The sequence below is a fragment of the Talaromyces stipitatus genome, genomic scaffold (assembly GCF_000003125.1).
Source record: "Talaromyces stipitatus ATCC 10500 scf_1105507295523 genomic scaffold, whole genome shotgun sequence".
NCBI lineage: Eukaryota > Fungi > Ascomycota > Eurotiomycetes > Eurotiales > Trichocomaceae > Talaromyces > Talaromyces stipitatus.
In genome coordinates, this window is record NW_002990113.1 from 2,114,410 (window position 1) to 2,140,912 (window position 26,503).

The 26,503-nt window shown below is 46.4% G+C and overlaps 10 protein-coding genes across 11 annotated transcripts in view, besides 4 other annotated features; 6 read left to right on the forward strand and 4 right to left on the reverse strand.

The window, feature by feature from the left end:
- Nucleotides 1-270: 270 nt before the first annotated feature.
- On the forward strand, nt 271-3,362 carry TSTA_067120 (protein tyrosine phosphatase Pps1, putative). Of its 2 annotated transcripts, XM_002340616.1 has the most exons (6): nt 271-1,288; nt 1,338-1,424; nt 1,482-2,384; nt 2,444-2,564; nt 2,622-2,678; nt 2,732-3,362. In XM_002340616.1, exons 1-6 carry the CDS (start codon nt 547-549, stop codon nt 2,859-2,861), a joined length of 2,040 nt encoding a protein of 679 aa, XP_002340657.1. In that variant the 5' UTR covers nt 271-546; the 3' UTR covers nt 2,862-3,362. The 2 variants fall into 2 exon arrangements, with proteins under 2 accessions (XP_002340657.1, XP_002340658.1); XM_002340617.1 differs by having other exon boundaries at nt 2,444-3,362.
- Nucleotides 3,050-3,076: a microsatellite.
- Nucleotides 3,363-3,507: 145 nt separating the features above from the next.
- On the reverse strand, nt 3,508-6,234 carry TSTA_067130 (DNA mismatch repair protein Mlh1, putative; the record flags this gene model as incomplete). Its single annotated transcript, XM_002340618.1, has 4 exons — nt 5,865-6,234; nt 5,628-5,807; nt 5,311-5,577; nt 3,508-5,256 (listed from the first exon to the last, which is right to left on the reverse strand). Exons 1-4 carry the CDS (start codon nt 5,961-5,963, stop codon nt 3,508-3,510), a joined length of 2,295 nt encoding a protein of 764 aa, XP_002340659.1. The 5' UTR covers nt 5,964-6,234.
- A 516-nt stretch (nt 6,235-6,750) lies between these two features.
- On the forward strand, nt 6,751-9,924 carry TSTA_067140 (26S proteasome regulatory subunit Mts4, putative; the record flags this gene model as incomplete). The annotated part of the gene is made up of 5 exons (XM_002340619.1): nt 6,751-6,904; nt 6,991-7,055; nt 7,115-7,279; nt 7,330-9,648; nt 9,702-9,924. The coding sequence occupies 5 exons, from the start codon at nt 6,751-6,753 to the stop codon at nt 9,726-9,728; spliced, it is 2,730 nt and encodes a 909-aa protein (XP_002340660.1). The 3' UTR covers nt 9,729-9,924.
- A 146-nt stretch (nt 9,925-10,070) lies between these two features.
- Nucleotides 10,071-11,665, forward strand: TSTA_067150 (RIO1 family protein kinase, putative). Its single transcript, XM_002340620.1, has 3 exons — nt 10,071-10,201; nt 10,287-10,431; nt 10,484-11,665. Exons 1-3 carry the CDS (start codon nt 10,139-10,141, stop codon nt 11,557-11,559), a joined length of 1,284 nt encoding a protein of 427 aa, XP_002340661.1. The 5' UTR covers nt 10,071-10,138; the 3' UTR covers nt 11,560-11,665.
- Nucleotides 11,362-11,453: a microsatellite.
- Nucleotides 11,666-11,855: 190 nt separating the features above from the next.
- On the forward strand, nt 11,856-13,223 carry TSTA_067160 (mitochondrial 54S ribosomal protein YmL41). The gene is made up of 3 exons (XM_002340621.1): nt 11,856-12,001; nt 12,110-12,400; nt 12,463-13,223. Exons 1-3 carry the CDS (start codon nt 11,961-11,963, stop codon nt 12,806-12,808), a joined length of 678 nt encoding a protein of 225 aa, XP_002340662.1. The 5' UTR covers nt 11,856-11,960; the 3' UTR covers nt 12,809-13,223.
- Nucleotides 12,454-16,038, reverse strand: TSTA_067170 (LON domain serine protease, putative; the record flags this gene model as incomplete). The annotated part of the gene is made up of 3 exons (XM_002340622.1): nt 12,454-13,233; nt 13,291-15,523; nt 15,582-16,038. 3 exons carry the CDS (start codon nt 16,036-16,038, stop codon nt 13,149-13,151), a joined length of 2,775 nt encoding a protein of 924 aa, XP_002340663.1. The 3' UTR covers nt 12,454-13,148.
- Nucleotides 16,039-16,271: 233 nt separating this feature from the next.
- Nucleotides 16,272-18,255, forward strand: TSTA_067180 (hydroxymethylbilane synthase, putative). The gene is made up of 2 exons (XM_002340623.1): nt 16,272-16,708; nt 16,774-18,255. Exons 1-2 carry the CDS (start codon nt 16,438-16,440, stop codon nt 17,508-17,510), a joined length of 1,008 nt encoding a protein of 335 aa, XP_002340664.1. The 5' UTR covers nt 16,272-16,437; the 3' UTR covers nt 17,511-18,255.
- Nucleotides 16,773-18,939, reverse strand: TSTA_067190 (TOR signaling pathway regulator (TapA), putative). Its single transcript, XM_002340624.1, has 3 exons — nt 18,663-18,939; nt 18,336-18,612; nt 16,773-18,275 (listed from the first exon to the last, which is right to left on the reverse strand). Exons 1-3 carry the CDS (start codon nt 18,875-18,877, stop codon nt 17,706-17,708), a joined length of 1,062 nt encoding a protein of 353 aa, XP_002340665.1. The 5' UTR covers nt 18,878-18,939; the 3' UTR covers nt 16,773-17,705.
- A 622-nt stretch (nt 18,940-19,561) lies between these two features.
- Nucleotides 19,562-19,593: a microsatellite.
- Nucleotides 19,594-19,882: 289 nt separating this feature from the next.
- Nucleotides 19,883-19,909: a microsatellite.
- A 363-nt stretch (nt 19,910-20,272) lies between these two features.
- On the forward strand, nt 20,273-25,648 carry TSTA_067200 (RNA helicase/RNAse III, putative; the record flags this gene model as incomplete). Its single annotated transcript, XM_002340625.1, has 16 exons — nt 20,273-20,391; nt 20,447-20,637; nt 20,696-20,799; nt 20,854-21,119; nt 21,172-21,279; nt 21,340-22,024; nt 22,085-22,143; nt 22,194-22,263; nt 22,343-22,411; nt 22,464-22,646; nt 22,713-23,783; nt 23,835-24,235; nt 24,298-24,802; nt 24,861-25,043; nt 25,104-25,256; nt 25,319-25,648. The coding sequence occupies 16 exons, from the start codon at nt 20,273-20,275 to the stop codon at nt 25,634-25,636; spliced, it is 4,485 nt and encodes a 1,494-aa protein (XP_002340666.1). The 3' UTR covers nt 25,637-25,648.
- A 412-nt stretch (nt 25,649-26,060) lies between these two features.
- TSTA_067210 (uncharacterized protein) overlaps nt 26,061-26,503 on the reverse strand; it is a gene marked incomplete at both ends in the record, with an annotated part of 2,110 nt that continues 1,667 nt past the window's right edge. Inside the window, 2 exons of the mRNA XM_002340626.1 lie at nt 26,061-26,330; nt 26,374-26,427. Coding sequence (XP_002340667.1) covers nt 26,061-26,330; nt 26,374-26,427 — 324 coding nt within the window. The remainder of the gene's footprint in view (nt 26,331-26,373; nt 26,428-26,503) is intronic.

Consider the following 26,503-nt stretch of genomic DNA (forward strand, 5'->3'; position numbering starts at 1 on the left):
GCAGCTGCCTCGGGACGTGGATCCATTCTTCGTCCCATCCCGAGACCGTCCAGTGTCCACCCCCGCCGACTGTCTATCTCCAGTTGTCAGGCAGCGAGACATACCATCTATATCGCTATATCAATTGTTAACTTTCAACCATCTTAAAGCAATTTACTTATCGGCTGTTTCGGAATCGGGACGCTGAACATCGAGCGAATCCCCGGTGCTGTCGGGCTCTGGAGCCAAAACTGAATTTCATGTGGGACAACATCCCTTCCCCGCTCGAGCGACGCCGATAGAACTGACGTCTCGCAATTAGAGCCAGCGAATATCTCAACCCTCCCCCCTCCCCTTCCAAGAGTGTTTTGCTTATGTCTTGCGCCTGCACAGAATTGGGATTTTGCAGATACCCGTCCTGCAGGTGATACGTCTCAGGTACTTGAGTTCTGGTAGATGATGCGATCCCGTTGATCTTGCGCGCATCAGACACTGTCCCAGCATACAAAGACATAGCCGGCGCACAGTACTTGGGATTTTCAGATTGGACCGCATACTGTCGGCGATATGGCGACAGTTCTGGTCCAACAGCAATCAATTCGACACTCTGCGACTCCGCCCCCCGTCTCTCCAGCCCTCAGTCTCAATGTTCGCCCTCGCACTCCCACGACTATCCCTAACAAACATATTCCAGCGTGCCCTCCCGGATCAGCGCCACAGGCCGTCTCACCAATAGAGCAGACAGGCGTTTCATTAACCTCGCTGCTATACCCACCTGATCGCTTTAGGAAGTTATCCAAATCTCCCCCTATCTACTCCATCACTGCGTCTGCGCTTGCTGCTGCCCTAGATCATCTAGCCACCCAGCCCCTGCCAGACCCTAAACAAGTCTTTCCGTGGCTACATGGCTTACACCCCTTTAACGGGGTCCAGTCGGCCTTTTTCGTCAACAGGAAGCGATCCCTGCGGCGCATACCGAGATGCTTCCGCTCCTTGACTCTGGTAAGTCTAGACGGTGATCTTACAAAGTCCCGTCTGCGAGGAGCCGTGTCTCTCGATGAGATTCTCGATACCAGCGGCACTGAATTCATCGACGCCGACCCGATCTATGGATTTTCTGTTCGCAACTTCCATATTCAGACTGCCAAATTGGCGCCGCTATCGGATATTGTGATTTATGCGGAAAGGAACGCTGATCCTTCTCATTTGTTTGATGCTGCGCAGAAAGTTGCCATCGCCCAACAGAATTGGAGGATGAAACATGATCCCGCTCAAGAGACTCCACTGTTCAATACGTTTATCTTATCTGGTAAGCGTGCAGTCGCCATAAAACTAGGATTCTGCTAATAACCTGTCAGATCCGTTTGAAGAGATTGAGCAACGATATCATGACTTGGTTGCGATAGATTCCCAAGGACACATCACAGGGAAGGTGATGGACTTTTGTGAGTCCCTTCCAATGTTATTTAATACCTGGACACTTGACTGACTGATTCGTCTAGTTCAATGGGAGCGTAATGAGATGTGCAGCATGTCCAAAGCCTCTGAAATCTCGAAAAACGTCTGGCTAGGCCCAAGTCCGGATATACTCATGTCTTCAGATGATCAAGACCAAGCACATGTACCTCACTTTGACTTGACAGTCGAAGCAATTGATCTTGCCCCGATCCCTGGTCCTCGGTACTTGGAAAAAGTGCGCAAGAATCTCGAGGAAGAAGAATGGGCCGAAGGCATGCCGATGCAATTTCCTTCTTCAGGGAGTATTGTGCCGCAGCTTGAAGCGAATCGAGACCAGGAGGATTTCGTGAATACTGTCCGTTGGCTATACGACCTCGCCAACCCGGAGGACAATGGATCAGATATCGAGGAGCTGGATGATATCCCAATGGAAGACTCGACCTCATATAAGATCTTGATTCACTGTGCCGATGGCTACACAGAAAGCTCACTGCTAGCGGTCGCGTACTTTATGTTCGCCGAAGGTCTACCGCTAGATAGAGCATGGATCAAACTTCACCGTGAAAAGGGACGCAATTTCTTTGCATATCCTTCCGATGTGGTTTTCCTGCGTAGCATCCAGCAACAACTTCTTGAACAGAGTCCTGCTGCCTCTAGTCTGAACTTGGATGTTTATTGTGAGCCGGCATGGCTTCGGAAAATGGACGGTTCATTGCCCAGTCGCATACTTCCTTATATGTATTTGGGCAACTTGGCGCATGCAAACAACCCGGAACTCTTGCGAGAATTGGGAATCAAGCGGGTGCTGAGCATTGGGGAGCCCGTCTCTTGGTCTGAAAAAGAAATTGAAAGCTGGGGGGAAGACAATTTAATGTTTATCGGCCAGGTACAGGATAATGGGATAGATCCGTTGACGCAGGAGTTTGAAAATTGTTTGTCATTCATTGGTAAGTTCACCATCCACATCATGGCTGAAGGTGTTAGCGACTAACTTGATCTCGTACAGAACAAGGAAAGGCCGATAGATCTGCTACCCTGGTGCATTGTCGCGTTGGCGTTTCGAGATCTGCTACTATCTGCATAGCCGAAGTCATGGCGTCGTTGGGCTTATCTTTTCCTCGAGCATAGTGAGTTACCACCGCACCCTTAGACGGGGGAATAACGCTAACGGAATAAAAAAACAGCTGTTTCGTCCGAGCAAGAAGACTAAACGTGATTATCCAACCTCATCTCCGATTTGTGTACGCACTCACCTTTCCTCCTTTCTTTGACCTGCCACTAATATACTAAATAGTTATGAACTCCTGAAATGGGACGAACAGCAACAACAAAAGCGACGAGAACCACTCAGACGAGAACTGGAATGGGCAAGCGTCGCTCGCGAGATTGCTTTAATGAATAAGCCGTATTCTCGACAGCAATGATTCTGAATGACGAGATGACTGAATTGAGTTGTGGGACTTGATCTTGATGAGTTATGAACGAAGATATACGAAAATTCCAAATCGAAGACTCCTAAAGGAATGGCGAAATACTTTTATACACGATGAAATGACTATATGACGAAAATCCCGGAAATACGTCGAATTGCAGCAATGGATACGAATATGAATATGGAATGGTATGGTATGGTATGGTAACATGGGTATGGACAGGAACAGGAGCGATCAAATCTGGAATCATGCGGAGTTTCTTTTTCCATGGCGTTTGATTCGTGCTATTTTCTTCTGATATGATATATTTATGGCTTGTTTTTATGATTCATTTCATGTCATGTCTTGCTCATTTTACTCTATGATGTTCTGGTTAGCAAGTTATGTATGTGCGAATTATTCTTGATGGATGGATGGATGGGATTTTACGGGAATATGTATGAATTTCAGGATTTATTCTTTATATGGCTAAAGATCTCTTTGACTTTCTTCATTTGGCTATTCCCACATCTAGATTATGCTTGTAGCAGCCTTGGAAGTTCAGAGTCGTGCTCAGTCAATGAGTCGGTAGAGTAGCTAAGTGCTGCTAAGTACATATACAGAGCAAAGACAGTCATAATAACTTAATAAGTATATATCAACACCGCTCAAAAACACGATACAATCCCTTCAAATCGGCAACTTCCACGACACCTCCGAGTAGAGCATTGGTAGCTACCATTCTCGCTCGGATAGAAGGGAAAAGAACATGTTCTAGCATTCGTATGAGTTGTGAGCGGCGGGTTGTTATGCTATCCTCTTCCCGGGTTTCTCTTCCTTGTGATTGTTCTTGACTGGTTGGGGTTGCGGTCTCGTCTTCTCCCTCCTGAGACGACGCGATCTCCGGCTTTCTGGGTTGTGAGGGCGGCGGCGGTAATTGTTCAGGCGTATAAAAAGCAGCTAGTTCTCGCAAAAATGTCCGAAAACATTCTCCTTCACTTGTCCAATTTACGTATGGACCTAGGCGTAATAAGAATCGGGGTAGTTTTGCCAACGACGGTACATAACCCCGAAGTAAGAGCGGGATTGTCAGTAATTCGCCTTCATCGGATATCTTCATGGAAAAGTATTCGTCTAACATGTCGCGGCGGTCGATGAGGGTTTGGCTCACAATTTCTGGGGCCTTTTGGAAGATTTCTTCCATTTCATCGTTTTGAGAAGATGACTGCGTTGTTCCTCCTTCAACTGTGGATGGATGGTTTGTCGTGTAGTGCTCACTTCGCTCGATTTCTGCACCGAGTTGCATCAGATCAATCAGCTTTGGCGGCGGGTCTAGTTTGATGACCCCAAAATTCCCAAAGTCAGTGAGTCCGATCTGATAGAAGAATTCATTACAGATCATTCCGTAGTCGACCAAGTATAGTTTCACTCCTGATTGAACTGCGACAATGCGTCGACGCTCGTCAACAAGGCCAACATATGTATGGGTTGAAAAGAGTTCGGTGAGCCCATTGTGCATTTCTGACCGTACAGTAGCACGGAGTCGTTTAACGGATGTAAGCCCTATGCGAAGCGGATCACGGTCAGTTGTCTCATAGTGGAGACCATCATTTGTCCTTTCTATGTCTTCGGTCTGATTTGTCGAGTCTAACTGTGTGCTAGACACTGCGGCAAGAGATGGCAGCATAGATGTGATCTTTCGCACGCGCGAATCCGTTCGAACAAGATTATTCTCATATGGTTTTTGTGATGATGTTCTGCGAGTTGCGGAATCACTCGGTGGTATATCTGACTCTTTGGGAACACCAGGCAAAAGAGTCTGAGTCATGAACGTTCTGCTCGAATCTACCTGCGCTAGACGGGTAGTGATCTCGCTGCATATCGACTCTATAATTTCATCCTCATTCAAAAAATTGACTTCCCGCTTCGTCGGATGTACATTGACGTCAACTCGATTCGGTTCGATTTCGAGATCAAGATAAATAAAAGGGTGTCCTCCTTTTGGAAGAAAAGTAGAGTATGTCTGTTCAATCGCCTTCTTAAGAGCTGAAGATTCAACTGATCGATGATTGATGAATAGCAGGATGGTCGTCCTCTTAACATGATAATTTGCGTTGGTAACCAGTCCAGACGCTTTGAATCCCAATCTCTTGGTATCCTCAATATTAAAGTCGATCAGTTCATTCGCCACAGAGCTTCCATGAATTTGACGAATTCGATCAATGGTAGATGACTTCGCAGTAGTCGCGATGCTACTGCCTGAGTCGCCGTGCTTTTTGCATGAAAATGCAACATTTGAGCAATGAACTGCGTATCGTCCGACAACATCAAGGATCTTGGCATATTCCTCACTGGATGACCTAAAAGCACGACGTCGTGTGGGAACATTATAAAAGAGATCCTCAACCTTCAATGGTTAGTCAGTTCTGATGGTTCATTAATCATTGAGCGGTAGGCTTACAGTAATTTGTGTTCCTCCACGTCCAGCCGTGGGCTTAGGCTTCGCACTCTGACTCGGTTTAGCCGGTACAAGCTTCCCATCGCTGTAATGTGCTCTCCAAGCACAACTGGAACTGGCAGTTTTGGTAGTCACCGTCAGATGAGAGATATGGCTGATACTGGCTAATGCTTCACCACGAAAGCCGTAGGTGCCAATAGCCGTCAAATCTTCAAACTCTCTCAGCTTTGAGGTAGTAAATCGTTCACATAGAATGGGTAAATCATCCACCTGTATCGTCCTATTAGCACGTATCATTTCCGGTCACGAGACAAACTCACATTGATACCATGACCGTTATCGGTTATCTGGAGAAGCTTGAGTCCTCCGTCCTTGACAAGAATCTCTATCGATGTGGACCCTGCATCGACGGAATTCTCGATAAGTTCTTTCAGAGCATGCATCGGGGCGACGATGATCTCCCCAGCAGCAATTTTATTGACCACATCAGGATCCAGGGCCTAAATCTCACGTAAGCACCTATTGCATCTGGATGCACAGAACCATATCGTGCTTACTCTGATCCGACGCTGCTCATTTGACGGGAGACCTGCATCATCAGCAGTGCGCTTGGTTCCTCGTGGTTCTGTGGTTTCGATATCCATTGTGTCGTCCATGGTAATCCACCTATAGCAGTTGTTGATGGTAGAATCTGTTTTCAGATGATGTCAATACTAGCAATCCTTATATCGACATAGGTCTATCCCGTAGTCATATCATTCAAATCACCATTATCGATAGAGAGTGTTTGTGTTGCCTCTTGATGAATGTTCAGATCGATGATTGAAGTGGAGCCGGCGGAAGCTTGAAGCTTTTAATGTGGCATCTGCGATGGATCATGAAGTGCTGCGAGTACGCTTCTGCATCAGAAAGTGCTTGAGCTACTTTCCTTGTGCTCTTGGTATTGATGTATCACCTGTGAGATACTTCAAAGATGCTCACATTTGTCAAGATCACTGCGAGAGTAATACCGGATCACGTGACTTCTGTAGATGTAGAGGGTATCAACTAATCGACGAGAACACCGACACAGATTGATACATTAGATCAACATATTAGAGAGTATATAATAGTATTGAAGAGGATTAAAATTCCATCAAAATATCGGAAAGTGAAGGAGTTGAGCCTGCTTACGTGATGTTTGCTTGGTTTGCTCAGCTCCGGCAGGGCACTGAGGCAGTCACGACCTACGTAGCTCCACAGCGGCGAGACGATATCAAGCTTCATCAAAGTCCAAACACATCTCTCCATCACACACCACACCTGCATCCCCCAATTTCGCTACTAGATCACCCTTAGATTCTACCAGACGGGACTATCGCAAGCTTGATCTGGTGTTCCATCTCCTTTTCTACTTGATTTCTCTCTTTTTGTATCATCGTTGAAGCTAGCCGCCGAGGCTCCATGGCGAAAGAAGGCCAGCGGTCAGCAGCTGCTGACAAGGGAAAAGGCAAGATCGATGATGTTCGCGAGCTGAACGGGCAGAAGAAAGATGCAAAGGATGATAAAATCTCCAAGACCGGAAAGAAGGAGGACAAGGATGATGAACTACAAGAGGGTACGGTGACAAATCAGCTGATTCTTCGACTTTTTCATTTCGCGCCCATATGTTCTTCATGCTAATCACCATGGATCTATCTACAGAGGAGCTCAGTGAAGAAGATCAGAATCTTAAGAATGAGCTTGAGATGTTGGTGGAGCGACTGAAGGTACGTGTCTACAAGCTTCAACAGCCAACGCAATTTCTAACCTCTGAATCAAATAACAGGAGCCTGATACATCCCTGTACCGTCCTGCGCTAGATGCCATCAAGAACTTTATAAAAACATCTACATCTTCGATGACAGCTGTTCCGAAGCCCTTGAAGTTCCTCCGACCGCATTATGACGAACTCACCGAAGTTTACGAGAGGTGGCAAGCCGGGTCAGACAAGGTAGGCTAGCGAACATGACTTTTAAGGATGCTTTGCTCATGAGTTGGTAGGATTCTCTGGCAGATACGTTGTCCGTTCTTGGAATGACCTACGGTGTGGAGGACAAGCTTGAGACACTCAAATATCGCCTTCTATCCAAGTCTCCCGCCGAGGATCTGGGATCTTGGGGCCACGAATACGTTCGACACCTTGCGCTGGAGATTGGGCAAGAATATCAGAACCGATTATCTGAAGACAAAGAATTCAGCGATCTTACCGAACTTGCTCTATCTCTCGTCCCTTACTTCCTTTCACACAACGCCGAAGCCGACGCCGTCGATTTACTCAGCGAGCTCGAGATGATCGAGGAGATCTCCAAGTTTGTGGATGAAAACACATATCAAAGAGTCTGCCTTTACATGGTCAGCATGGTCAACCTGCTCACATATCCGGAAGACCATCAATTCCTGCACACAGCGCACGAGATCTATGTCCGATACAACAAGTTGACACAAGCGATCGTCATCGCCATCCGTCTCAACGACGTTGATCTTATCAAGAGCGACTTTGCTGCGACGGATGATAAAGCACTGAAAAAACAGATGGCCTTCTTAGTTGCTCGACAGCAGATATGGCTCGATCTTCCTGGAGACGACGAGGAAGATCAAGAGTTGGCAGAATGTCTTAACAACACCCAAATCCCTACGCACTTCAAGGCACTGGCAAAAGAGTTGAATATTCTAGATCCCAAGATGCCGGAAGATATATACAAAACCCACTTGGAAAGCAGCAGAGGTGCAGGTTTGACGAATGTTGATTCCGCTCGGCACAACTTGGCCAGCGCATTCGTGAATGCGTTCGCCAATGCTGGGTATGGAAGTGACAAGATGATGTTGGTTGAGGGTGATAAAGGACCTTGGGTGTGGAAGACGAAGGATGATGGAATGCTATCAACTACAGCTTCGCTTGGTATGCTCCTACACAGAGATGTGGAAGGCGGTCTGGACAAAATCGACAAATTCACATATGCCCAGGAGGACCAAATTAAGGCCGGTGCTTTACTTGCCATTGGTATTCTCAACTCTGGGGTCCGTCTTGACTCGGATCCTGCAATGGCCCTTCTCAGTGACCCTGACAACATTGAAAACAAGAGCATTCCTATGCGCGTAGCGTCTATCATGGGTCTTGGTCTGTCTTATGCCGGTTCCAACAAAGAAGAGCTTTTGGATGTCCTCCTTCCGATCGTGGAAGATACTTCTTTAGACATGCAACTCTCAGCCATGGCTGCCGTTGCTCTTGGTCTGATCTTTGTTGGCTCGTCGAACCATCAAGTCTCAGAAGCCATTGCCTACACGTTGATGGATGAAGAACGACAGAAACAACTCAAGGACAAATGGACCAGGTTTATGGCCTTGGGATTGGCTTTGCTCTACTTTGGACGACAGGAAGAGGTTGATGTTATCCTAGATATTCTCAAGGCTGTTGACCATCCCATGGCTAAACCCACAGCTGTACTGGCTTCCGTCTGTGCGTGGGCTGGTACGGGTACTGTCTTGAAGATTCAGGAACTCCTTCATACATGCAATGAGGTCATCGAAGACAAAGAAGAAAACAAGGGGGATGAGCTCGTTCAATCGTATGCTGTTCTCGGTCTGTCTCTGATTGCCATGGGAGAGGATGTTGGGCAAGACATGATTCTGCGACAATTCGGACATTTAATGCATTATGGTGCAAGCAACATCCGCAAGGCTGTACCACTTGCAATGGGACTTATCAGTCCCAGCAATCCGCAGATGAAGGTTTACGATACCTTGTCACGATACAGCCACGACAACGACAACGATGTCGCTATCAATGCCATCTTCGCCATGGGTTTGACCGGCGCCGGTACTAATAATGCTCGTCTGGCACAACTGTTGCGACAGCTTGCTAGCTACTACCACCGTGATCAGAACTCTCTATTCATGGTCCGAATTGCCCAGGGTCTATTGCATATGGGCAAGGGTACGCTCTCAGTCAACCCATTCCACACAGATCGCCAAGTGCTTTCTAGAGTAGCTGCTGCAGGTCTTATTACTGTCTTGATTGCGATGATCGATGCAAAGCAGTTTATCCTCGCTGAACACCACTACCTTCTCTATTTCCTCATCACAGCTATGCATCCCCGCTTCCTCATTACTCTTGACGAAGACTTGCAGCCTCTCACTGTGAATGTGCGTGTTGGTCAGGCTGTAGACGTTGTCGGCCAAGCCGGTCGGCCGAAGACCATCACCGGATGGCAAACACAGAGCACACCCGTACTTCTCAGCTATGGTGAGAGGGCGGAGCTCGAAGATGAACAGTATATTCCTCTCAGTAGCACACTTGAAGGACTAGTGATCTTACGCAAGGTAGGTACTATTTCTGGTCATTAATTACAAGCACATGGCTAACCACGCGACAGAATCCTGAATGGGAAAGCTCGACCTAATAATGTGCCCTCTTACTTTTTTGGGTTGGAATTTGGAATCACTGTACACGGTCAATATGGCCTTGATGCGCCTAGCGTGAGGAAAGGTCAAGAACATCATGTTAAAATAGATGCTTCTCGGCCCGCGCGGGCTTAATACTGTGAGATATCTGCAATTAAATAGAGTCAGTTCACGTCTATACAGAGCAAAGTAGTGCTTGTCCAGACTTCTTACTGTAGCCATGTGTCCCAAATATGAGGACGCCTGATCGGGTAGGAAACTAGGGCTTAGGGCTGCGAACTTTTTTTTAATTGCGGGGAGCGTCATGACGGCCCAACTTTTCTCAAGAAACCAAGGTCCTTATCTCTTGTGATATTCTTTTTTTTCAGCTTCATAATTTGTGACAAGCTTTAATTGCCAACAAGTCACCATGAAGCTCGACGCAAAAGCAATGCGGTATTTCACCGCAGAGGACTTCCGAGTCCTTGCTGCTGTACGTTCTTACCTCTGCTTCGTCTTTTACTGATTTGTCGCAAATTGAATTTGGTTTGACGGTTTTAACAAGGCATGACGAATAGGTCGAGGCAGGTAGTCGCAATCACGAAGTTGTTCCTACACCGTTGATAGTCCAGTTGTCTGGTCTTCGAGGCGGCAGTGGTGTTCACAGAAGTATCTCGAATTTAGCAAAGACCAATCTCATTGCGAAGGTGAAAAATGCCAAATGTATGTTTTGCCATTAGTTTAGAAAGAAACACTTACTGATTCGTTTGGGCAGACGATGGATACCGATTAACGTACGGTGGTCTCGATTACCTAGCGCTCAACACCCACCAAAAGCAAAAGAGTATATACTCCGTCGGAAACCAAGTCGGAGTCGGAAAGGAATCAGATATCATTGTCGTCGCTGCTTCCGATGGATCGCAACGCATCCTCAAAATCCACCGTCTCGGTCGCATATCCTTTCGAACCGTCAAGACGAATCGTGATTATCTTCGCAATCGCAGCACAGGATCATGGATGTACATGTCGCGACTAGCAGCTATAAAAGAGTTTACATTCATGAAAGCTCTGAGAGAGAATGGGTTTCCGGTCCCAGAACCAATTGCGCAAAATAGACATACTATTGTCATGAGTTTAATCGACGCTTTCCCCTTACGACAGATAGCCAAGGTTGGAAATCCGGCTGTTCTTTACGCGGAGCTGATGGCTATGATAATGAAACTTGCGCGTTACGGATTGATCCATGGTGATTTCAACGAGTTCAATATTTTGATCAAAGAGGAGACGATTACCAATGAAAAGGGGAAGGCTGCAGAAAACGCGGAGTCCAGTGATGAGGACATTCGGCTGGTTCCGATACTTATTGACTTTCCGCAAATGGTTTCTGTCGACCATGTCAATGCAGAAATGTATTTCGATCGCGACGTGAATTGCATAAAGAGATATTTCAAGCGTCGGTATGGATTTACGAGTGATGATCCTGGCCCGTTCTTTGTAGATGCGAAGAAACAACTACGGAAGAATCCGGGTAAGAGATTGGATGTTGAAGTTGAAGCGTCTGGGTTTTCGAGGAAGATGGCTCGCGAGTTGGAGAAGTACATGAAGGATGTGGGGGTTGATGGTGATGCTGGCAGCGCCGAACGCAGTGATTTAGACGATGACAACGAGAATGATGATTATGACGAGGATGAGGACGATGAAGAGGAGGAAGACGAAGGTGAGGGAGACGAGGCGCAAGGAGAGGAACAGAGTTTTGGCGACAGCAAAGATCAACACGCAGACTCGATTGATCGTGATATAGAGTCAAGTTCTCAAAGGATAAACGGTCTCAAGGTATCCGATTCTGGTTGATTGAGAGCTCGATATTAGTCTAGACAAAGTCTGTTAATACCCTTGAATATGGAACTGGTATTCGCTTTAATCATTCTACTTACACATTCATGATTGCAATTGGCTATAACTCACAGATATTAGATAATAATACATTATGTGTATTATTGTTATTATAAGATGACCGTAAAGTTAGTAGAAGAATCTGGCTAAGATGAGTTAATATCAAGCTGGTAAAATATTTACGGCACGCGATGCGGCCAAAAGTGCAATTTTATCGAGATTCCGGACCCGACAAATCTTCAATCTAATCTGCTAAATAATTCAGAGTACATGCAACCACCCACCAACCACGCTAATTAAAGGAAGCCAATTGCTTGGAATTGTCTGTTTCTATCGAGCCGCATACAATTGACAACAAGATGACAAGAGTGCGAAGACTCGCCAAAAAACCCATCTTCCTGTATGTTCTTGAACAAGACATCCTTAACCATACGCTCAATCAGAATCACACAAAATACCCCCCAACAACGAATCAATCAGACAGTTAATTGAAATATACTCACCACAGACCCGAGTTCGTCGTAACTCTCGTTCGCACCCCTTTCCTCCCACCACGATATGCCACATTCTACGTCCCCCTCGAATTCAACAAGCTCGACATGCGCGAGTACATGAAACAAGTATACAATGTCGATATAATAAGCATACGAAGCTTCGTGGAGCAACAAAAAGTCACACGAGAATTCCGCGACGGTAGACCTGGGTATGGACCTATACGACGACCAAAGTCGAAGAAGAAGATGACTATTGAAATGACGGAGCCTTTTGTGTGGCCTGAGGTTCCTAAGGATTTATCTCCGTATGATCCTCCATATTTTTCTCTCTCTATATATTTATATACTAATGTCATTGTTTTTATAGCTGGCAACCAGATCAATTCTACCGCCATCGCGAATACAGCCAAGAATTTCAAGAATCCGGCCAACCATCCGCGAGCGCAAAACCCCTCAAAGGCGAATCCGATGCATTCGCAGAACAAGCCAAGGAACTCCTGGAAGGCAAAACAGCTTGGAAACCGACATGGCAGGCACTTGGGTTACGATATGATCGGCCGGCGTTGGCGAAATTGTCTGAAAAGACGACGCTGGAAGCGAAGGTATCGCAGCTGAAAACGACAAAGGAAGGGCAGGAAGCTCCTGTTCCGGATGTGAAAGTAGAAGAGTCTTCTCAATCGGTGGAGAGTACACCCAAAGATAAAACTTCTTAGGGGTTGTTGGTGATTGGACTGTCTTGGCAGTGATACCTTGCTTTCGCTGTTGAAATGTACTGCTTTGGCAAACATGTACAATATCGCATTTCATTTCTTTTCACAGTTTAAGAATTTCTGTAGTATATTATAACTTTGAAGGTTAGGGACTCAAACTTGTTTGCTTGCTTAAAATACAAAACCAAATATACATGAAGAAAACGATAATTTTATACTGAACTAAGAGACTTTGATTTCGGAAATGGGGAAAGTCTCTTGACATATATGAGGTACCGTATACACCGAGATAATGAGTGACGCTAATTGAAGTAATCAAGATGATCTGAAAACGGGCAAGAGATTATAGATGGCTCTCAAACATGTTAAGTTGCTGTCCTGGGAAATGAGCTTCCGGCCAAACGACACGGAGAGCTTCCCAAATGTGCCTATTAAGGTATAGATATTAGCAATTTGTCAATATATGACGGAAAGGAGGGACTTACTTGACATAAACAATCTCAAGACCGTCTTGAACCTCTTGCGGCACGTCTTTGACGTCCTTACGATTAGCGTACGGCAGCAATACCATTTTCACTCCTGCACGCATCGCACCAATGAGTTTCTCTTTGATACCGCCAACTGGCATCACTCGGCCACGAAGAGACATCTCTCCAGTCATCGCAATCTGGGGTGATACAGATTTCCCCGAGAAGAGGGAGATGAGGGCAATAGTATGAGCCAAACCGGCAGATGGGCCATCTTTAGGAATAGCGCCCGAGGGACAATGAACATGAAGACTCCTGTTTTTCATGATGTCCTCGTTGGGATCGTGTGAAAGACCCAAGTCGAATGAGTGGGCTTTGACCCAAGTCAAGGCTACCTCGACAGATTCCTTAAGCACATCTCCCAGTTTTCCGGTGAGTTGCACGCGCCCGTTTCCAGGCATGTCTGCAACTTCGATGAAGAGGATACTGCCTTGGCCACCGGTTGAGTATGCTACAAGACCGGTAACGATACCTGGTCGGGAGGTGGTCTCGGCAATCTCCTCATCGAAACGTTCAATTCCGAGAATGTCTTCGAGATCCTCCATAGTAACATTCGGATTGTAGGAACCCATGCTGTTCGTCTCCTTTGCGTCGGCATACTGTACAGCCTTGTAACGACATACCGAACCTATTTCGCGTTCCAAGTTGCGCACACCGGACTCACGGGTATACCCAGTGATGATCTTCTCGAGAACCTCATCTGACAGGGATACCTCATTGTCAGATAGACCGTTGATCCTGATTTGCTTGAGAAGAAGATGTCGTCGAGCAATATGTCGTTTCTCTACCGTGGTATAACCGGAAAGTGTAATAGTCTCCATGCGATCGAGCAAAGGCGCCGGAATGGTATCCAATGAGTTCGCCGTGGCGATAAAAAGTACTTTACTCAAGTCGATAGGAATATTGATATAATGGTCTGAGAAGCTGTGGTTTTGCTCCGGGTCCAAGACTTCAAGCATCGCAGCCGATGGGTCACCGTGGAAATTCGATCCACCAACTTTATCAATCTCGTCAAGGAGGAACACAGGATTTGCGACCCCAACCTTCTTCAAGCCGTTGACGATCAAACCAGGCATAGCTGCAACATATGTGCGACGATGACCCCTAATTTCAGCTTCATCTCGCACACCACCAAGTGATATGCGATGGAACTTGCGTCCTAGAGAAGTGGCCACTGATTTGGCCAAGCTAGTTTTACCAGTTCCCGGAGGTCCAACCAGTAGCAGGATAGGTGATTTATCGACTGTGCGCTTCGACTTCAAAAGATGGAGCTTGGTTTCTAGACCTTCTCTTTCGGGCTGAGAGAGGGAAGTACTTGCTTCGACGTCATTTTCTTTCTCGTTGTCCTTTTCAGAAGCACTAAGCTGTTCTGAAACCTGAGCGATCTGACGCTCAATATCGGAGTTGACGGATTGCTTCAATTTGAGAACAGCAAGATATTCTAGCAAGCGCTTCTTTATCTTCTCCAGCCCGTAGTGATCATCATCAAGCTGTTTTCTAGCTCGTTGCAAAGTATCACCTCCGAGCTGATCTTCCGTTGTCTTCAACCAAGGAATCTCCGCTATATTCTCGAGATAGTTTCGGCAAACTCCATACTCTGCATTGACAGGGTTCATTTTCCGTAGTCGTTTGAGTTCCCGATCGGCGACTTTGCGAGCTTCCAGACTCAATTGTGCTTCATTCAGACGTTGTTCAAGTTCATCAACTTCATTTGGCTCCTTTGCGTCTTCATTTCCACCATTTCCACCATTGGGTGAGAATCCATTAAGGCCAGCCATAGCGCGGCGGGCCAGTCTCGGATCAAGTTGCGAGATGTCAATTGGAGAATTAGATGGGATGCTTGTGGTTGTGATTGAAGTTATCTTAACGTTTTTCTTAATTCCTTGCACTTGCCTATTGAGTAGTTCGATAACTCTCTGCAACCGATCCTTGACGTCAAATGCTGCTAAGACCCGCAGCTTCTCTTCCAGACTCGACTCAACGATATCGGCCATAAAATCCGCCAAGCTCCCTGCTTGGGCATATTCCCTTCGAGATATGAAGAGTTCAAATCGACGGGCGACGGTGGGAGATATACTGGTAGGGTTCGATGGGAAGAGCGATGCGAGTCTCAACAGCGTCAGAAGTTCGCGGGCTAGTTGTTTGAGATGTTGAAAAGATTCGATCATCTCAGTATCCTCAGGATTAGGAGCTACATAACATCAGTATATTAGGACAGAGTCTTATAATTGAAATCAAGTGGTACTCACCAATCTCAGCATGTAGAAGTACCTCGGCTTCAAAGAACGGTCGTTCTTTGAGGACTTTGACAACAGACAGTCGTCTTATACCCTCAACGAGTAGATATGGTTCAGAATAGACACGACGTTGAACTCCAACAACCTTTGCAAGTACACCATATTTAAAAAGATCTTCCTTACGTGCCTGGCCGGCATCGACGCTCTCCTCTTCCTGATTCTCCTGTTCCGATCCGTTCTCTATAAGCTGCAAGCCATCCTTGCTTAGCCGAGGGGAAGCAAGCGGAACACAGGCGACGGTTATGGCGCTATTGTCTCGCCTATTGCGATTCACAAGAGATGTCAGGAGGTTGGCGACGTCGGGACGGTTATTCAGCGAGATGCGCAGAGTGACGCCCGGCAAGAGAACGGTATCTTTGGCCAGGGGCACGAGTGGTACTTTGGTCGTTTTGCCGTTGGTCGATCCCATCTTGGGAAGGTAGAGTATATAGAATCACCGACGGATCGGGTAATGGATGAGATAGGACGATGCTGGTATAGAAAAAGTGATAATATGAATCTGGGGAAGCACATGGAGTGATGGAGTCATGGAGGGTGCTGGAAGGAACATGGAGCCGAAGCCGAGGCTAGCTTGGCGACGTCACTTTATCTTATCGGCCGACGGATCGCCTGAAAGTGGCCTGAAAAATATGGTACTGCGGGACATTGCAAGCTGATCCCGTTCACGGGATCAAGAATCTTCTTTGAACACCACCATCTATTTTTGAGATTGGATTTTCTTGTCAATACATTGCCCTTTGGATTGCTTCTTCTCTTTGACCCTACACCTGCTAAGTATAAGTCCGGGATTTGCTCAGATCATCACACCATGTCGACTGCCCCGCTTGCCTCAGAGAGGAAGACGTTCAACATCGGTACTCGCAAGTCAAAGCTTGCGCTCGCGCAAACCTATATGGTTGTGGATGCATTGAAGAAAGAGTATCCTCAATATGAATTCAATATCAAGTCAAAGGATACCGCCGGCGATCGCGACAAAATCACCGCCTTCAAAGACATGCAGACGAAGAATTTGTGGACGGAAGAGTTGGAAGAATTACTGATTGGCGGGCAACTAGATTTTATTGTTCATTCTCTCAAGGGTATGCGATCAATTACTTCATGGCCTTCTAGAGTAACATGGTATTAACATATAACTGTATTTTAGATGTCCCTACCTTACTACCCCCTACTTGTGCCCTAGGAGGCGTTCTTCCTCGTGAAGATCCAAGAGATGTGCTTATAGTCAAGCCCGGTCTTCCGTATACCTCTCTCGCGGAAATTCCTGCCGGCTCTGTCGTGGGGACCTCATCAATCCGCCGCACGGCTCAATTGGCCATGAAATTCCCACATTTGAAAGTTCAAAGCCTCCGCGGTAACATTGACACGCGATTGGCGAAACTAGACGGAGAAGACAGCCCGTACACATGCATTATCCTAGCAGCGGCGGGATTATTACGGACTGGAATGGGACATAGAATCACGCAATATCTTGACTCGAGGAGTGGCAGTCTCTTATATGCCGTGGGCCAAGGTGCGATCGGCATTGAGGTCCGTTCTGATGATGGGCTCGTTCTGGAAATGCTCAACAAGGTCGGGGATCAGAAGACGTTCAAGGAAGTTCTAGCTGAGCGCAGTTTGCTTAGAACAATAGAAGGCGGATGTAGTGCGCCACTTGGTGTAGAATCAGAGTGGATCAACGAGGTGGAAGGCACGACAAAGCTGCATGTCCGATCCATCATTGTTAGTGTGGATGGTAAACGCCATTCTACTGCTGAATTGGAGAAAGTCATTGAGAGCGCCGCGGCTGCCGAGACATTTGGATTGGAGTTGGCTCAGGAGCTAATTGCGAATGGCGCTGGACCAATTCTTGAGGAAATTAAGCAAAACAAGGTTACTTCATGATTAGACAAGACAGTGTTGATTAGATACAGCTCAGATGGCATCTATAAGGAGACGCTGGGCATCTCCTGAATGCATACATGTGTTTTAGAAGTCAACAGGACAAAAGCTGGTATAAAGTCCCAATGTAAATAATTGGCGAGATTTATACTCACACTTGCATTCAAATTGTCCCTCGCCGGCAAGAGACTAGAGACATCAACCTCTGTTTAAGGTATTTCCTGATCCTCTCGGGTTATCTTCTTTAAACTCGTCCCAAGCACGCGCTTTCATCGTCTCTTCATCAGCCTTATCCAAATCATCCTCGTCAGGTTCCGGAACCTCGTTGCTGGTTCCTCCTTCAAGGATACCACCACGCCTTCGTTCCTCTTCCAAGTATTCATCAATAGTCATAGTAGGCAGATTATGTCCTGGTCTAAAGACGCCTTGCTGGAGCTCGGTACGCTTATTCGTGAGCGTAAATGGTTGTAGAGGTTTTCCGGATTTGCTCAGGAGGGGACCTCCTCGGCCACCCTGGAGAAGTTGGCTGAGGGGACCGTCTAGCCTTTCGGAATAATTGTTTTTGTCCGGCGTATTCCTACTCCTTGGATCATCCTGCGGAGCTGAAACGGGAGGCGCATGTCGCATTTGTGATAGCATTTCTAATTCCTGAGCAATCATATCGAGAGATTGGAAAGTCTGATGTGTGTAGAGATTTATTTCGGCCAGGTATAATTTCCTCGTCGCTTCATCATCACTCTGGAGTCGATTTTCATTCTGCCTGAAATACTTATTGCACAGTCAAGTCAGTACAAGCGCAGTCTACTCCTGGATAATTGTGACATATACCTCTAACTTCTGTTTGAGCTCCTTTTCCTCCCGAAACCGGCCAACTTTAACTTCACGTCTGTTGGCGGCATCGTTCTTTAAAGCGAGTGAAAATCGAGCTGGGTTCTCTGTGTATTGTTCAAACAGTTTTTTATCGCGGTCCGATAACAGTCCATAATCATCAAGCCGTGTTAGGAACTTTTCATATTCTCCCAGGGCGCGACGCAGTACGGCTTCGCGGTCGGTCGATGAGGCACGCTGGACGACTTCAGCTAGGAGGTGATCGACGGTTAAGAACCTTGAATGGTTGTCAGCACAATCCTCTAGGAATATCAAAGAACGTCGTACTGCAAATTCGCGGTTGACACATCCTCTAAACCCTCGTTTGAGCTGAACAGCGAGAGCTGGCTGATCAACCTCTGGCATTCTTGTAGCTTGTTGATAGTGTCCGACACCTGCTGACGATAAGCATCGCTGTTTGGTTCTGCGCTGGTCTCTAATGAGAGTTTCTGTTCCTTGGCCGCCTGAAACAGCTCTTTCAGACTCTGGGGTTGATCTGTCATAATGAAGACTAAATACTGCAAGAAAGACGATACCAACTATTGATTTTTGCGATCCCTAGCTCGAGCTAAAGGTGATCGATCGCTGGAGGGGCTGATCCCCATATCTGGGTTATGTAAGCATTCTACTGCTCTTGATTAGCTGCTGGAGCTCGTGCGGTTTGGATCCGCTTTATGCTGCAGATCATTCGGCTTCTTTTCCGTCCTCTTTGACGTCCTGTTGCTCGTTTTTGTTTACGCATTGGATACTTAGGCTGATATTCGCTGGACTCAGTGGGTTAATGACAAAAACTACCATCTCATACGCACTCTCCAGGAAGCAAGATGATACGTAAACGTTCTGATCCGGTAGGACAAGTTCCGCCTATATATAGATAATATAGTTTCTCAGGTACCGAGACAAGGGTTCATGGATTTATCGTTGAGCTGAGAGGCACGTGCATACATAGTATGATTTATCACCGCCTAGCAAACATCAAGATTCCCACTTCTTCTGTTATATAGCTAAGAGACGAGCCCCTTGACCTTCTGGGCCCCCTTCTGAGGTCATCCCTTCTCTTTTAGGCACTGCGAAAGGAGCACAAAAGCTAGCCATATGGCTAGCAGAGACCCGCTTCTTCGAGGATATCTGCCCTTGCCGACCCCTCCTTAGCACCTAGCTAAAACAGCCATATTTTTCCTTTATATTTTTCTTTTCTTTTATTCTCTTCTCTTTTCTTCCTCTCTTTTTGTAAAATTTACTGTTCAATTGGGTTGGGTGGTGGTGGTGGAATAATGGGTCGCGGAGCGTAGGAGGACCATTGCAGCTGGCAAACACCCAAAGCCTGCTGAATAGGGGACCTTCCTGTATGACCACTGCAGCTATGGAAATGCGCCAAAGGGTCTCTTATCTGTATATATAAATCTGAGATGGATCTTTGAAGCCCGGGGTTTACCCCTCAGCGGCCTTTGTCCCAATAGGGAACGGTGGGAAGCGTGCGAGTCACGAACCACGGCCGTTAAATAGAAACACACACACACACACACACACACACAATCAAGATTCCCACTTCAAGCCATCAATAAGGAAAGCAAGACTGGCAATTTCTTTGACACGGGGCAACCTGACACAGCTACAAAGCAATGAGTTCGACGGTAATTCCCTCCAAAATGTATGCACGACAAGGAACCCAAACGGTCTTGACTCCTGTCATTATTGTCCCGTTCTTGTCCGATCAAGATGGCCCAGACGCAAACACTTCTTCGCACCGCATCAGTGTGCGGTGTGTTCCCTTCTGTCCATAGCTTACTTAAACTTGAATATCAGCTTCGTCAACCCACGAAGCTTGACTCATTAGTTTCACCTGAGCATACTCTCAGATCACCCGTCTACTCAGTTCATCTCAGTATCAGTCCACGATGGAGGCCCCTATCCTGGAAGAGGAGCATTTCTCGGCGAGTGAGAGCGAAAATGAAGAGGCAGCACCCCCCACCGCACAATCAACTCGTCAAGAGCAAAAGGCATTTTTCAAAGACCTGTCAGCAGTATCCCTATGGCTTGGACTTTACAATCATCTCTGACCTCCTTAACAGACTATCTCAAGCTGCAAAGGACTTAGACAGTCAAGAACTGAATCGCTCCAGCACGGCCGAAAATGCAGGGTCCACTCGTTACCTGCTTACGACACAAGACTTCGCCGCTACGATTGAGGATCCGCGTGATTACCAGATTGAACTCTATGAAAGAGCAAAACATGAAAATACTATCGCGGTGCTAGCTACAGGTACAGAATCTCCTGATTAGTGATGTGATAGGTGGATGATATGCTAACTGTATTCTAGGATCTGGCAAAACCCTAATAGCCATACTTCTCCTGAAACATATTATTCAAAATGAATTAATTGATCGTGGACGAGGTCAAAGGCATCGCATATCTTTCTTCTTGGTATGAAAGCATGTTTCACAATAGAAGATGGCCCTCAACTAATATGGATGACAGGTTGACAGCGTAACCCTCGTGTTTCAACAGACAGCGGTCCTTAAGAACAATCTCGATCAACCGGTGGCTTCGATATACGGGGACATGGGTTTGGACCTTTGGAACAAAGATGTCTGGACGGGCTACTTCACGACGAACATGGTTATTGTGTGTACGGCAGACATCCTCACCCAATGTCTTCTGCACTCATATATCACTATGGAAGACATAAATCTGCTGATCTTCGATGAGGCACATCACGCCAAGAAAGAACATGCCTATGCTCGGTAAGTCAGCTCGGATGACATAACAGATTTGTTTCTTACCAACTGCTGCTAGGATCATGAAGGATGGCTACCTCAAAGCAAACCCAGCGAGTCGTCCTCGCATATTTGGTATGACTGCATCTCCGCTGGATGCTAAACGTGATCCGGTAAAAGCTGCTCAGTAAGTCAATCTACCAAGCATAGAATCTCGGAAGAAAAAGAAAGTCTAACAAGAAGAAAGTGAGCTGGAGAGTCTCTTGCATAGTAAGATCGCTACAGCATCGAATCTGAATATTCTGCGGCAAGTTGTTGGCCGACCTGAAGAGGAGCAATGGAAGTATGCAGCGCTCAAAAAGCCCTTCAAGACTGCCCTTTATCAGACCCTGGAGAATCAATATGGGGACATGGAATGTCTTAAATCCATATTTGCCTTCTCACTCCAAGCCAGTTCTTATTTGGGTCCATGGTGCGCAGACCGAGTGTGGGCAGACGCTCTATCAGAGAAACTGCTGCCGAGGTTCCATGGGAAAATTACTTCCGCATGCAAGCGACTGGGTGTCGAGACTTCAGCGCAGAAGGCTGAGAGCGAGATATCGAGACTCAAGCAGATGTCTGAAATGATAGCAAACTATGAGAGACCAAGTGGATTGGACATTCTGGAGCAACTAAGCGACAAAGTTCAGGTCCTTTATCGGCATCTGGCCAGAAGGTTCGAAGAAGCCCCAAACACGAAATGCATAGTCTTTACGAAGCAAAGAAATACTGCGAAATTGCTTGAAGCTGTTTTCAGGGAGCTGTCTGTTCCGAATATGCGCCCAGGGGTTCTAGTTGGAATCCGGCCGGGAGATATAAGCGGGATGAACTCCACTTACCACCAGCAATTTAAAGCAACAATCGAGTTTAGAAAAGGGGAACTTAATTGCATAGTAAGTACTGATATTCTTCTTTTGCCCGGAGTGAATGTCTAGTACTGACATGTTGCCAAGTTCGCAACTTCGGTTGCAGAAGAGGGTCTTGATATCCCGGATTGCAATCTTGTTGTCAGGTATGTCTTATAATTGGGGAAAAGAAGAACAGATATCTTACGCCTAGTAGATTTGACCTCTACGACACTCTTATTCAGTACATCCAGAGCCGTGGCAGAGCGAGGAGTCTTAATTCGATAGTAAGTGGATATTTAGCTCCCTTTTCTTTGGAGAGACGAACAAGACACACACTCATCACTGACACCACACCAAATCCAGTATGCGCACATGGTAGAGATTGACAACATGGAGCATGAAACCAGGCTTGATGAAGTCCATCAGGCAGAGGTAAACTTAACATCCAAAAGCCAAAGTTCTCTTTCACTGACATCGTGAGTAGGAGGTTATGCGCCGCTTTTGCGAGGCCCTTCCAGAAGATAGACTCCTTGGCGATAAGTCTGACTCTTTGAATGCCATTTTGGAGAGAGATAGCAGAAAAAGACAATACAAGATTGAAAGCACAGGAGCTACCTTGACCTACCATTCAGCTATGACGGTTCTTGCACGCTATGCAAGCTCTCTGGTTAGTTTTCACCAGCTGGGGTTTTGTTGAAGGAGTTGATATTGATTCGAATCACAGCAATACGAGATTAATGAGGCCCATTCCTCCTTGCATCCCTGTTATGTCACTACCCAAACTAAAGGCCTGTACGAGTGTGAGGTGATATTGCCTGAGGCTTCCCCAATCAGAGGCCTCATAGGCAAACCAGAGCCTCGAAAGTCGCTTGCCAAACAATCAGCAGCATTTGAAACGTGTATTCTTCTGCGAAGGCATGGCTTGCTGAATGACCATTTTGTGTCCACTTATCAACGCAGACTTCCGGCAATGCGCAATGCAAAGCTGTCCATCACTTCCAAAAAGACGAGCCAATATTCAATGATAGTCAAGCCTGCATTCTGGAAAAAGGGCTGTGACCATGTCCCATGTGAACTCTATCTCACGGTGATCATGTTTTCTCCGGCCGAACCACTACAAAAGGAAAGACGTAACCTGGTTTTGTTGACTCGCGAGCGACTACCACAATTCCCCGAGTTCCCCATTTACCTGGACGATGACGTCGAAACAACAATAAGGACTATCTCAATGTATAAGGCGTTATCTCTTTCGGCAAGTGAGCTTGAGCTTTTGACTACTTTCACTCTTCGCATCTTCCAGGACTTGTACAATAAGGTCTACGAAATGAATCAGGAGGCCATGCCATACTGGTTGGTTCCTACGGCAAGTGGTATTGGAGAGTATGGAGAGGATGCTAATCCCTCAGAGGTTATTGATTGGGACACGCTGCAGTTTGTTATGGACAACGAACGACTTGATCGAAACTCAGCTTCTCCCGAGGACTTTGTTGGCCGTTTTGTCTATGATACTTGGAACGGAAAATATCGCTACTTTCTCACAGGGGTCAATACTTCTTTTCATCCATCAGATCCACCACCATCGTTTGTACCACATCGTCGATATATGGAAAATATCATGGAATACGGACTCAGCTTGTACAAGAACAGTCGAGTTCGTTTCCTGGCTGAATGTGATTGGAACCAACCCGTTTATGATGCCGAGCTGATACCTCTCCGTCGCAACTTGCTGGATAAAATGTCAGACGCCGAAAAGGACGTGGAGAAGAGAGTGGTGGTGTGCCTCGAGACTCAAGTCATTTCCGCTGTAAGTTGCCCTCCTTACTTATCTGATCCATGCAGACTCACAAAGTGTTAGATCCCTGCCATGGTTGCTACGAGTTGCTTGGCGTTTCCAGCAGTCATTACCAGATTCGATTCATATCTCGTTGCTCGTGAATGTACCGACACTCTTGGTCTGAAAGTACAGTTGGAGTATGCTCTAGAAGCTGTGACAAAGGACTCTGATAATACTGGAGAGCATCGACTAGAGCAAATCCACTTCCAAAGAGGGATGGGAAAAAACTATGAACGACTCGAATTTCTTGGGGACTGCTTCCTCAAGATGGCGACATCAATATCTTTATTCGTTGAGAGTCCGAACGATCAGGAGTATGACTTCCATGTTAACCGCATGACACTAATTTGCAACAGAAATTTGTTCAATACTGCGATACAGCGGAAGATATATGAACATATTCGGAGTAAAGGTTTCTCTAGGTGAGTACGGATTGGAGAGTAATGTTTCCAAGAGACCAAACTGATGTGTGATCGCGATATAGACGAAACTGGTATCCTGACGGAATGAAACTGCTTCGTGGAAAAGCGAACGAGGACCAAGGATTAACACATGCACTAGGCGAGAAAACGATTGCAGATGTTTGCGAGGCATTAATCGGAGCCTCTCTCCTGTCTGGCGGCCCCGTCAACCGCTTCGACATGGCAGTCAAAGCTGTGACCGCTTTGGTTAACAGTGATCACCACAATGTCGATAATTGGGCGGAATATTCTTCTCGTTATTCCTTGCCACCTTATCAAATCAAGGAAGCCGATGGGTTTGAGAAGGATCTTGCCAGGCAGGTTGAAATGAAACTCGGGTATTGTTTCCAGTATCCGAAATTGCTTCGGTCCGCATTTACGCATCCTTCGTATCCTTCTGCATGGTCTACAGTGCCATGCTATCAACGGCTTGAATTTTTGGGCGACTCGCTTTTGGATATGGTCTGCGTTGAGGATTTATATGAGCGTTTTCCGGATCGTGATCCCCAGTGGCTGACTGAGCACAAAGTAAGCTGCCCCTATAATGCACCTTGTGACTGAGGTTATGGTATTGACGTGCTTATAGATGGCTATGGTCTCCAACAAGTTCCTAGGTAGCTTGGCTGTCCGCCTTAGCTTGCATACCCATCTACAGTACTTCAGCAACCCGCTTCAGGCGCAGATTGCTCGAGCCGTTCAAGATTCACAGCTTGCTTATGACAGTCATCAAACCGTAGATTTTTGGCTGCACACTGACGATCCTCCCAAGGTTCGTAGCCTGATCGTTACATGAGGGCTTGTGTGGAGTGTTGCTAACTGACCGATTCAGTGTCTTTCGGATATGGTAGAAGCTTATTTAGGTGCTATTTTTGTCGACTCTGGGTTTGATTTCGGGGTGATTGAGAGCTTTTACGCCAAGCATATCAAACCTTACTTTGAAGACATGGCCCTTTACGACACCTTTGCGAATAAGCATCCGACGGTAAGTTCACAAATTGTATCAGAACTTCTTCATGGTGACAGAAGACTGACAGCACGTGGCAGACATTCCTTCACCGGAAACTTACTGACGACTTCGGCTGTATACAGTACACCTTAAGGGCAGCCGAGATCCCGTCCGTGGATGGTGCTCCGCCTGTAGTATTGGCAGCCGTGCTAGTCCACGACGTTGTTCTGGCCCAGGGTACAGCGTCGTCGGGCAGATATGCCAAGATAAAGGCCAGCGAGGTTGCGATGAAAAATCTGGAGGGTTTGAGTGTGAGTAGGTTCCGGGAGAAATATCATTGCAAATGTTCTCGTAATGTATCATCTCATGGAGCGGCCGCTCCTCCTCGACCGGAAGATATGGGATGTGCGATTTAAGTCGTTGACTTTTGGAAAAGTCAAGGAAGTCATAAGTTGATACCTGGTGCCAGTTTTGGTAGACACTGTGTTGATATCACCATCGTGTGCCTGTCAACATTCTCTGTAGCTAGAATGAGTGGAAACAATTCAAGATATCTAGTGGATATATGGGGGTCAGATTTCTTACCGACATGTCTGAGACACCATACTAAATCCAGCCGAGAAACGCCAAGGTGAAAATATCCAGAATTACATACGGGTCAAATATTGTATTATTTTACTAGCGTACTTATTTTCTGCCGCTCATAAAACCTTCTTTATGTAAGCCTAAGAGAGCTTGGATTAACTTACTTAATAACTACAGTAGTTAACTAGTGGATGTTAGGCCATCTCTGTTTCATATGAGCAACAATTTTGAATATAGCCCCAGCCCTAGGAAGTATTATACACCTTTCTTAAGTAAAGCCTGCAGTTGATACAGCGTCCTCTGCGAGTTTCTTCGCATGAGTTCAATCTCATCGATTGCGTCGGCTAAAAGGATGCCTTTAGAGACTCGAGCCTGTATCCAGTCAATGATAACCTTCCTACGGCTAAAGAAGACGCGTTCCTTATTATCTGATCTCCAGCGACATCCGTACGAGTCCTCGAGAGACTGGATAGATGGATTGCCATGAATACCAACATGCCACTCCTCCCAAAGCTCTCGCACAGTCTGTATCGTACGAGACATCCGGTAGAAAGGGGGAGATCCGGACGGCTCGTTGGGTAGATGAATGCCCGGAGGTGGTCTTGTATAGGATTAGGAGTAACTTGGAGTGATTGTACACAGTATGTGCTGTATTTGTTCGGTAGATGAGAGTAGTATTACCAGGTGTACTGGGTTTT